The 12412-nt window shown below is 40.0% G+C and overlaps 1 protein-coding gene across 1 annotated transcript in view; it reads left to right on the forward strand.

The window, feature by feature from the left end:
* The first annotated feature begins 5461 nt into the window (after positions 1–5461).
* Positions 5462–12412, forward strand: part of maoa (monoamine oxidase a) — a 30970-nt gene continuing 24019 nt past the window's right edge. The window contains exon 1 of the mRNA XM_088315268.1: positions 5462–5588. Within this exon, the coding sequence (XP_088171394.1) occupies positions 5486–5588 (103 nt within the window). The 5' untranslated portion in view covers positions 5462–5485. The remainder of the gene's footprint in view (positions 5589–12412) is intronic.

The raw sequence follows: 12412 nt of genomic DNA on the forward strand, positions 1-12412 counted from the left end.
ATCCTCAAGTATGAAGTGGCAAGAGTTCAGAATTAATCATATAACATAAAATAAAATAATTAACCCATAATAAATAAATCAATCTTAATTGGTTCAATATACTATGTTTATGAAATCACTTGTTCAGTGCATTGATTCACATTTTTACAAGCAAAAAAATGGGAATCGTTTCAGTCGTCATTTTAGGCTACTTGCTGCCCTCTGCTGGCTGTATATTGTACACACACGCATGTCAAGCACAGGTAGGTTTTTTTGTTGTCTATTGTCTATCGGCAACCAGTTTGGGGTGTATCCTGCCTCTCACCCTAAAACAGCTGAGATAGTCTCCAGCACGACCTTGATAAGCAGTTTGGAAAATGAATTAATCTTGACACCTTTATGAAAACTCCAAAACGATTCTAAAGCCTGATCAGCATTACAGAGTATTGACCGATGGATGGATTTTGAATTTCTGAAAGGCTTTTTTGTTCTTTTTTTTTTTTTTTTTTTTAATAGAAGTTGATATTGAAGAAAGTGCTTATCATAATGTCCTTCAAAATATCAGAGGGTTTTTAAAAGGTCAGTTACCACATCAAGACAGGCTGAAAAGCAATTTCTGGGCAACAATATCATTACAAAAATAGAATATACATGATCAAAACGACTCATTTGATCACGTAACTGACTCCAACATGTAAAAATAAATGTGTTGATTAGCAATGCTGGTAGTGCCACCTCCCACCAGTAGATGGCATCAATGTGAATGGGACACATTCTACGAGGAGCTGAGAGTTGGAGTAGGCCCGTAGGAAAGGACAGTCTGCTACAGAGATATGTTGGAGAAGTTTAATTACAAATACCTGAGTTACAGTACTAAACTGTTTGTGGTCTCCTGATCATTCATCAATGCGACATAAGGAAAAAAAAATATTATTTAATTGCTTATTTCAAACAACAAGTGAGCACAGCAAATAAGTGGGACAAGCCAAAATCACAAACATATGATGAAAAAATATATATATATGCAGGAAGCACATTTTAAGATTCATTAACATGCCACAATATATTTTTTTTTTTTTGATGACACACAAATTCCAATTACCATAATTATGCAGCACACCGGTGCATGGCTCCAACGTGGGTGTAGAGCGCCATTTTGTTCAGAATTACGTGGTTATGATTATGCTCATTCATTACGGGTTTATTGTTCGCATTTGTTGTTGTTTGTTAGTCCTCTGTAGCAGACCCCGTGTCATGTGGGGGGCACTGGGGGTCCGTGCCTGCCCTGGACTTGAAGTTGTTTGGAGGGGCCAACACGCTATTCTTCTTCCAAATTGCTTTGTTATCATCCGATTCAGCCAATCCAAACGACGAATGAAGGCAACTGTTAGCCAATCAAAGAGAGAGGAGGGTAGGTCACAGAAGCATTCATTTGGACGTGTTTGTTTACAGAAATGATAAGTGGCTCTGTTGCAAATTTAGGCCTGATTATCTTCACGTATTTTCCAAATGTGAGTTATTTTTCAACTGTTCATCCACACATCCCCGCAGATTTCCTTTCATTAAAAATGAAGGTTTCTGTAATTGCCGGATATCTCTGGATCCACGCTTGCTTGTCATCATCAGTCCGTCACTCTGTCATGCTGCTCCGGCACAGACCGCACTTGTGCCCTGCAGCACAAACTGTTTCCATGCTGTCTCTTTTGTTTTCATTCCACCTCCCAGACAACGCTCTTGGCACAACACGAGCGTGTGACACTTGCGCTCCCAGCTCCACTCTCAGTATTAATGTGACATCACCAAAAAAGTAGCGTTTAAATTTATAGATAATAATTAGTCGTTAAAGTTAACAAAATGTGCCTTTACAACATTCTTCAATGTCACAGGTGCATAAATCCTGTGATCATGTAAATGAGAGAGGGGGTGTATGTGTGAGAGAGAGAGAGAGAGAGAGAAATGACAAAATGAGCAATGTTATCTAGTGTTTGATTACACAATATTTACTTTCTATCCTATTTAAATATTTGTTGTCGTTATTAGAGCAAGGCTGTTCATTTGGAAAAAGTTGAATAAAGCAGCACTGAACATTGTCCTGGTTGATTTGTCCTTGGTTCATTTTTACAAAGAAGACGGCAGAAAAATATATCACAATTGAGCATAATTTTAATCCGTCATTTATTAATTAATCCATCTATTATTTGTTTGGAGCTCATCCTGACATGACATAAATATGTAGATACGCTGAAAATCCCTTATGCGGCTTGACGTTTGATACTTTTTTTTTTTTTAGACAGTGCAGATGGAATTTTTTTCCTATTCGGAGTGGGGGAAATATTTTGTTTAAAAAAAAAAAAGGTCATGCTACGTATAGAAAAGGCCTCTCTAGCTTTTATAGTGTGTTGCAAAAGTGTTCATACCCATGAGCAATGTACAATTTCTCGGCACAGTCGAAGGAATAATGTGTTTTACATAAGCACTCTTTACTTAAAATGGATTGCATAAGTCTGCATTTCATTGTTGTAAAAGTTTTCACACCATTGCACCAAAGTTATTTAAGTATGGCACCACAGTGTCACAAGCCTGCATGTAGTCACCCGTGACTCGCATAGGATTGATTACACCCTAAAAAGTGTGCTCGATAATCACCTGCCCGCAGTCATCCCATGCTTGTGAGCGGACAACAGTCATGAAGTCCAAGGAGCTGTCGAAAGGCCTCAGAAAGAAGGTTCGAGAGAAGGATAGAGATGAACAAAGCTATGCAGCTAAAGCAGGTTCATCAATGTGGCAAAAAGTACTCTTGCATCACTGGTCCAGAAGAGGAAGCGCCATGGTAACGCTGTGAATCACAGAAGAACAGGGCATCCCTCCAAGATCACAACAAAAGGCGAGAGGAAACTTCTCAGGGAACCCCTCTGTAACTCTTGAAAATCTGAACAAGACTCTCAAGGTTACTGGGACTAATGTACATAATGTTCACTGTTTTCATTGCATATTAATTAAGTAAATGATTATGACGGTTATTCAGAAAAAAATATTAGTTATATTTTTACTCACCTAGTTGTCATTTCATGTAATTTTTTAAAGTACTTCTAAAACTTAAATGAGTCTTTATTTTATGCCACAGTTGCAGAAGTCTACTGATAAAAGAAAGTCCGGACATTGCAAAGGCCCGACTAAGTGGCGTTACTTCAAAGTATAAAAGTGATGCCAAATAACAGCAGATGAAAGAGGAGGCTATAGCTAAATGGATCGGAGGCTCAAGGTTGCCGGTCACCACAGTAGAAGATGAGGATTTTATTCTTCTGATTGAAACACTTGATAAGAAGCTGATTGCGTCAAAGAAAACAAAGATAAGCATTCTGATTGGGAAACAATATGATGAAGAAGTAACAAAATTTAAGAAAAGACTGTTAGGTGCGCTGAACGTTTCAATTGAAATTGACTAAAAAGCAACTGACTGCATCATTTCTACGCATAAATTGCTGCTCTTTTTGTATAGAACAAAACAAACCAGGACACCTACTGCTAGTTCTTGAACAAGTTGCCCACACATCTGCTTAGTCCATTAATACCCGTGTGGATAAGTGCAAACAAAAAAAATATAAAATAAAATAAAATAATCACCGTTATAACCGAGAACGGGAGTGATATAGTAGCAGTACTCCAGAAGCGGAAGAGAAGAACAAGATGGGCCTTGGGTGGGCTGATGACAGTATTCAAGAGTTGTTGAAGCTGGCCAGGAGGTAGGTGCTCCAGTGCACTCTACCGATGACTTTGTGGAAGAAGTGAATGAACAAAAGCTGGATCCAGCACCTGAGCCAGCACAATCCTCCTCATAAAAGCAACCAGTGTTTCGAATTCTCTCCAACAGTCTAAACTTTAGACTTCTCTTGCTTGAGACTAAAAAGCAAAGTCCTCTAGATGTTCTATCGAACACCAGGTAAACAAGCATGAAAAAGTGCTCTCACAGCCCATCTCTTGTGAATCAGGAATTCCTTTTTGGTTGGGGAAATGTGATACATTTTACCGCGGTTTGAAACCATTAGCATTGGATCTGTTGACAATACCAGCTTCCAAATCATTTGCAGTGAATGTTCAGTGTCACAAAGGACCTCACTAGGGGAAAGTGGAACAGAGCAAACCTCACATTAGCACAAAGTGCTTTCCTTAAAATGAACCAAAGTAAATAAATGATAGCCTTCTGTGGTCGCGTTACCAGAATTGTTGTAGCAAGGACTGCGCAGTACACTTTATTGAGATTAATGTTCAAATATGGTTACATTCACTCTAAGTGATGCAGCCGGATGAGACTGAATTGGACCATCCATCCATCCATCCATTAGCTGTACGGCCTCACCTCACAAGGGTCGCGGGGGTGTCTTTGGGCAGTAGGCGGGGTACCTCCTGGACTGGTTGCCAGCCAATGCAGCTGAAGTGGACCATCACGAAGAAATTGTGTCTGTCAGACCCGATGGAAAGATGTAGAGAAATGCCCATTATGCTCATAAGTCTGGTTAATAATAATAATAATAATAATAATAATAATAATAATAATAATTATAATTATAATTATAATTATAATTATAATTATAATTATAATTATAATTATAATTATAATTATAATTATAATTATAATTATAATTATAATTATTATTATTATTATTATTATATAACTGCGATTGGCTGGCAACAGTTGAAATTGCACTCTTTGATACATACAAAGTGACTGAGTACAGCACGGCTCCCAAAAGGCTAAGACTCCTCTGTCAGGTTTTGAGCCTCCACCAATGATACTCTATTCTTTTTTTTTCTTGAACCACAAAAACATGTTGTGATTGTCGAGGAAGACTGTTGACAATCGATCAACCCATTCAGTGACTGCACTGAATTTCGACAGATTAATTAAAGAGTTAACTCTGGAGATTATTCAAAAATAATTTTAACTCAGTTAAATTTTTTACTTAGTTAAGTCAGTTTAATTTACTTCAAAAATAATGTGCATACTTTGCGTATATTGTACCATGTTAGCTGTACATCTTTAGCACATCATCCTAGAACAAAACACCGTGCAGAAGTTACCGTTGGGCCTTGCAAACCAACACTGCTGGAGTGTAGTGCTTGAGGGCAGTTTTAAGAAATGTTTCGGAGAAAAAGGCCTGTAAAGATGACTCAGTTTAGACCGTATTCAAGGATCAAAGAAAGTAATTAGAACAGTCTCTGAATTCAATTTACTTCATATTTGGTGATTTTGCATCAATTCCAAGATTGTATCCAAGTAAATTTTTGTGAAAAGCTTCACCAAAAGTAGTAGTTGAAAAATGTGATTAATCACAATTAATCATGGAAATTCTTTTGTGATTAAATACTTAATACTTACATATTGGGAAAATGGATTGATGGCTGGATTGGTCAAAATAAAGCAGTTCCTTCCAAGCATGCTGGGGGCGGAGTCTTTACACGTCCGCCGGCCAGCTCCCGCCTACTCACGCGTCTGTTTATAATACAGATGCGCCCCTGCCATCAACGCAGCTGCGGGCAGGACGACGAAAGCACAATGACGGCGCCCGGCAACACCTACGACGTGATCGTGGTCGGCGGAGGAATATCTGGTGAGGAAAAGGCGTCACTTTGACAATCAATTGTTCATATTTTGCGGAACGATTGTGTGTCTTATTCGTCAATTGCCTTGAGCGAGGACGGACGAGAGTGTAGAGGAGACAACTGTTGCATCGCATTCTCTGTCTGCGTACTACTAGTCACAAACACATGGAAATGACATTTTGTGCGCCTTCATAAGGTTATGCTGTATTATGTGTGCATGATGATGAGCAGCAGCAGTAGCAGAAAGAACGGCGCCTGTTGAATAAGAGCTAATCATCCACGCACAACAGACTTTGCATTACATAAGAGCAGGGGGAAGAGGGGTGGATGGCTGGTCGGCTCTGCGCTATCCTTTGGATTGTTTGCTGACTAATTACACAGACTTGTCGTTGTTTTGCCTTGGGGAAAATGTTTTTGATGAAATAGGATCGGTGTGCCAATCATACCAGTTATTCATGCGTGACAATAGTGAGATGTATATATTCATAACAATCAACTCTTGTTGGTATTTTTTTAACATTTATTTATGATACTGCCTTATAGTATAGTATTGTTTTATTTATTGTGTCACATTTATCCTTTAATATCACGATACTTTTCTTTTCATTATATTTTGTTATTATTATTATTATTAATTTTATTATTAAGTTATTCATTAATTTATCAAACAAAAAATATGGCATTTTTTTGTAGATAGTATCCTTATTGGAACAATGCTTTTTGCTAAATAAAGCATTGGCAAGCTCTTTATTACCCTAATAATGGTGTCTCATTTGTAAGGAATGTGATTTTCTAGCAGATATGGGTTGTGCCTTTGAGAAAAAAAAAAAAAAAGTAAAATTATTAAGTATGTAAAATATTTCCCTGCTAATGCCTAATAGATTATTCTGCTGTTGCCATTTACTCCCGTTGATGTTTGGTAAATTGGACGATTGAAGTTGGAACAGTTTACAATCAGTGGCCTCATTGGCATGGGGAAGAACCGTACACAGCTGCGACAGACCGGCACATCCTTCTCATGCCTGGTCACACAGCTGCTCTGCCTCCCAGTCTTCAAATTAAAAAAAAAAAAGTCAGCTTTAGTAATAATAAAATAATATTCTCTTCTGTTGGATGCTCTCAAAGTTTTTAATTTAGCATTATTATTATTCACAGTAGTCGTATCCATCCATTTTCTAAGTCGCACCCTGGACTAGTTGCCAGCCAGTTGTAGGGCACATAAAGACGAGCAACCATTCGCACTCTCAATCACACATGGGGGCAATTTAGAGTGTTCGATTATGCTCCCATGCATCTTTTTGGAATGTGGGAGGAACCCCGGCGAGAACCCACGCAGGCACAGCGAGAACATGCAAACTCCACACAGGAAGGCAGCAGCCGGAATCAAACCCTGCACCTCTGAAATGTGAGGTGGGCGATGGCATTTATTTGCCTTAAGTAGACGGACACTGGAATGTGTTGCTAGTTTAGTCTAAGGTTACAATTTTTACGGTATGGTTTGATGAACTGCAACTGGGGAAATACATACAGCATGCTATTGCAGTCGTGCAGACTATTTATTTAGTGATTCTCCAGACGATTCTTCAAAAAGGCACGATGACATAATAACACTCTGCTCAATTTATGAAATGGGTGTAAATTCTGTGCAGCAGGAGACTATTGATCCACTCTTCCATTGTCCCCTCTGCAGGCCAGTCAATTATTTAGTTGTTTTTTTTTACACTTTGGAACATATGTTATGATGCAAGTTGTGTATCGATATTCACCCGCGCGTCAACCCTTGTTTTCGATAGTGGTGTGAGATACTGCAAGAGTTGTGAGCCATTACAGAATTTGCATGACCTTTGAACAACTTTTTTTTCCTTAAGGTTTTTATTAATTGGTTCGGTCGTATCAAAATGATTAGTAATTTTCACCAAATCTTTCGTCTCATGTTGAAATGACTGTTGTGTTTTCATACTTCATTATTTGTAGTGATGGATGATACTGCAAAACTTGTTTTACCGGTATAATATTGAGTAAAATATAATTATTTGCACTACCGGTAATATAAATTCAAATATACTACATGATTACAAACAATAGCAAAATCTTTTCTACATAAAATGTCATGTGTTGTTTGCACAGATAAAGCGAAGCACATTGCTTTCAGTTGTTGAGTCCACAGACGGTGGAAACGTCTTCTGTAGTACTTCTTGATTCGTTTTGACAGTCAGCAACAGTTTGAAATTACATTACAGAGCCATCATCCAAACACATTAGATTATGAGCCGCAGAGATGGGCATTTCCCAGGGACGGAACTGTCCATCTGTCCGGCCCAGACGGACGCCCATTTTGCAGACGGAGGATTGAGGACGCGCAGTTTTTATAAAAAGGTTGGCAGAGGGTTTTCGACCTTCCCTATAATTGTGTGAGGTCAAGTACCAAATGCTGTTGCGTGTACTGGCCCTTCAACTTGGCAAGAGTGAGCGAGCGAGCAAGCTAGACAGGGAGAGAAAGCGACTGGTAAAAACATGGAAGCGATTTCCGTGGCTGTGCGAAGAAGCAATTGAGAGCCAAAATAAACAACTTCAATTGTGTTTAATTTGAGTAAAATGATGAAGTGTCATAAGTACAGCCATCTCAACAGTACCACCCTGGTCCGAGCACATCTGGAAATTTGACAACAAGAGTCTGAGATACGCTCTGTTACTATAGCTGCATTCGTTGTTTTCAGGGGGCTAAAAAGCACCTGTGGCTATTCGTCTGAAGCGGCTAACATATGTTACCAAACAGTTTTTATGGCTAAATTTAGCTTTTGTGTCTTTTGTGTTGTGAAGTCCGGAAATTACAGTAAATTGACGTGATTAGGAAATTTGCCTGCTAATGAGCTTTAAATAATGTTTCTGTATCATTATGAAACCTCTGCCATTAGCTTCGCTCCCATGGCGTTAACATGCACGGGCGCTTTTCTTTTTTTGTTTGTTATTAGGGGGTTTTTCTTTAGCTGGGGCGGACTGATGAAATGCATAGACCGAAGCTCTTAAAAATGACGAAGACGGACATGGATGGAGGACGATTATTTTTAAGAATAAGGACGAGGGGCGATGACGGAAGAGTGCCCAGGTCTCAGACGGAGAACGGACTGGTAAAATAGAGTCAAGTGTCCATCTCTAGTGAGCAGTCAAGTTGCTCTGCTGGCTTTTGTTTTTTTTTTGTTTTTTTTTCAACGCAGCTTGGAGAGAATTTTGCAGATGATTTATGGTTCCAGATGCTTTCTTTGTTTTGTTGGCTTGTCTCGGCCGACGCCCTCTTTGTGCTGGCTTGAACTGAGCGTTCGTCCTGTCAATCAGACAGACACATTTCGGTCAGTGTCGCTTTAAATTATAGTCAATTGCGCACAACAAACAGTAGAAAAACAAGCTAATTCTATAAAGCTGGTGTCAACTTCCTTGTGTGTCACATTAGGTCCTGGTAACCACATCATTTGTTTACACGTATAAAACCATCACAGTCCGCTCAATGTCCATTTCCCTCAGCACTTGAAATGCAATTGTCCTTTTGCAGCTGGAGACCGCCGCCCATGGCCAGCGGTCTCTCGGAGGGAGAGGGGGGTGGAATGACTTTTACGAGGCGACGTTAAAGCCTTGTGACAGCCGCTTATCACAGTGAGAAGGAAGGGGGAAGAAGAGGAAGCAGAGGGAACTTCGTCGTCTTGCTTTGTGTCAGCAGATGTAAATCAAATAGGGGAGCTAAGAATGTGGGCAGGAAATGGAGTGTCAGAGGGGTTGTGAAATTGGGAAGAGGGTGTTTCTAGACTTCTTTGGGGTGGGCAAGACAAGAATACGGAAGAAGTGCTATCACAATAATCAACCGCTGTAAAAAGTGTGCCCTCCGTAGCTCCACCCTATGCGCATTTGCCATCTTGATTTGTTGAGTGAGCGTTGTCAATAAAGAAAAGCTTGCCTTTATTCTGCGTCAAGCACGTGGTAAAGCATATTTATAGTTTCAGAAGTAAAGGCGAGATGGTAGTCAGATGTCCTGATGTTACACAAAATAATAACACAATTTAATTTCTGCTGCTCACTTTGACAAGGTGTGATATGTTGGGCTGTATTCGCCAGCACAATGTAACATTCGTCGTTAAAATACTCATTTAGTCCAAGCCAGTAAGCAGAGGATCAGCATCCTCAGTCAAGAACATGAGACCCCGTGGGGAATTGTAATTGGCCCATTTGGATCAATACAGAGCGTCTGAGTAGCGTGATTGAAGAGGCACACTTGTTACTTAGCGTCTGGTGGATTGCTTATGTTTGCTTTCCTAGAACAAGAAGAACGCACGCAATTTCATTTGGTAGGAAAGTCACAATTTGTCACATTTTTATTGGGCTTCAGCAACTAATTCAACTTCATGGCAGAGCTCCAGACGGGCTCAAAATGATGGTTTTGAGACGGTGCTGGAATATGTTTGATCTACTACCACCTGTGCAACCATGAGTAAATTTGCAGATTATGAAAAAAAAATCACTACTCTTGAATATTTTTTGTTGCTGACAAACGTCTGCTGCTGCACATTTCAGCCTGTTCATCAGTCATGTAGTTAAGATGACTGGAGTGAATATTTGCTTTGCAAGCCATCTTAAAGTCTCTGTCCCTAAATTTGTACCCTTGAAATTTTAGCTTCTAGGCCACTCCTAGTAAAAAATAAATAAATAAATAAAAAAAGGAAAAGACATTTAAAAATAACAGTCACTGTCACTGTCACACTGAAACCTTGCCAGAAAATATAAAGCCTTGCCAGTTTTTAACGCTACAACAAGCATCCGCTCTCTACAAATATAGAGTCCTCGGTGTAGCTCGCCCACATGCAGCATTAGACTGCGCTTCGCGGCAGGCTTGTGCTGGGTAAGAATGTAGAGCCCGAGAAGAATAAAATCAACATTTTAACTTAAAAAAATGAAAACGGTATAATTAGCATTTTATAATCTATTAAGAAAAAAAATAAAGCATTATTTAAGGTGCAAAAAAAGGCAAAAAATCTGTATCATTTAATGCTCAGTGATGTGATTTGTGTGATTTGCTGTACACAAGGCCTGAATGATTATGCAAAGTTTTGTGCACTGATTAAATCAGAGTAGAACTAAAGCTGTTAAGTCATGGAAAAAGAACGAAAAATAGGAAGTGCATTTTTGCTCGCTCTTTCTCCGCCAGCCATCAGAAACACCCGCCGCCCAAAGCAGGCTGGCTTTCTGCCGAACCGCTCCGCCACAGAACACCTCCTCACAGCCCGTTTGCTCATTCAGAAGACCTATGAATTCTGTAAAGAACGGCATCTATATATAGAATTGATAGAATGGAAGACCGCCTTTCACATTGTCCGCCAATCTTCACTGTGGAGTATCCTACAGGCCCTCGGAGCAAAACTCAAGATCGTTTCCCTGCTTAAGCTGCTTTACACCAACGAAGTAAGCTGTGGTTGGTAAGGCTGCGTAGCTGCTCCCAATCTTTGCAACTCCGTCAATGACCACCAGGGTCTGTGAGCGGGTCTTGGCCTTCATGTGAGCTGGACAAAGTCAAAGTTCATGCATGTCGGGGATGGGACAGATTCAGCTTGGCAATGACATTGTGGAACCTATCAAGAGCTTTGTATATCTGGGGTCCACAGTCACTGATAACGTTGACCTAAACCAGTGATTCTTCATAAAAGAGTCCTGGCAACATCTGCTCTCCAGTCTCTCTGGAAACCACTCTGGCGACACCAGACCATCTCACGCGAGACAAAGCTCCATATTTACCACCCTGCAGTCCTCTCTATTCTACTTTATGACTCGGAAACATGACCCTTAAACAACACTCTGGCTTCCAGAATGGATGGCTTTGATAGCAGGGCTCTCAGAACCATTGAAAATATCCAGGGACCCTTACGGGTGTCCAACAAGAACGCTTAGCGCCCGCACGTGTCATCCCAGAGCTTCTTGCTTGGCTGCACAGCGCCACACCTGTTTGTCAGCTCATGTCCTTCGCCTTCCTCCTCACAACCCAACTAAAGCCATTCTGCAGTTTGACTGCAGGCTGGGGACTACCAAGAGGCTAGCCCCGCATCCAATGACTCAAAATTATTGCGGGCGACCTCCAACAACATGGCATTGCTGTGAAGCATGTCTGTATGTTTGTTTATTACCTATTTAGTGTCATGCACAAATTAAAGGTGCCCAGCCCGCAGGGGGTTATAAGACACAAATATAAACTGTAAGCAGCCATTCACAAATACTGTACAACATTCAAGCACATAATAGAAACTGAGCCAAATAACATGGTTTATACTTAAACACATACTTGAGTCTTTCTTCCTCTGACATTGCAAGCAAATACAACCACATCTGACAGTTTACAGAATAATTGCCTCCTCAAATCATGACATAGGGCACAACAAACAAAAAATGCATTTCATTTTCATTTTAACAAGTCCGCTCTTCCGCTGGGAAGAAGTTGTAACGATTAGTTTCCATAGTACCAGACCTCAATTTAGCACAAACTGATCTGTGGGCTCGAGTCACATATAGTTCAGGACCAAAATCTACTTTTAACAAAATGTAAATTCTTAACTTCCCTTTGCACAAAACTTCATTTGACCAAGTGTGCTTATACCTTTAAAAATAAAGTCCTTTAATCTCTCCAACATTGCATCTCAAACGTATTCCAGATAAAGTTGAGGTCAAGCTCAATATTTTACATTACAAAAGCTGGTACAAGAGTGGTAATTTTAAAAGAAACTGGTTCAGCTGGTCGGCTTTTTGCATCAGGACGGAACGCCCTTCCCACTGCAAGACAATTAAAGAAGAAAAAAGACAT

This window comes from Idiotropiscis lumnitzeri, chromosome 14 (genome assembly GCF_059441095.1).
Source record: "Idiotropiscis lumnitzeri isolate Australia: NSW breed Sydney's pygmy pipehorse chromosome 14, RoL_Ilum_1.0, whole genome shotgun sequence".
In the NCBI taxonomy this organism is placed as follows: domain Eukaryota; kingdom Metazoa; phylum Chordata; class Actinopteri; order Syngnathiformes; family Syngnathidae; genus Idiotropiscis; species Idiotropiscis lumnitzeri.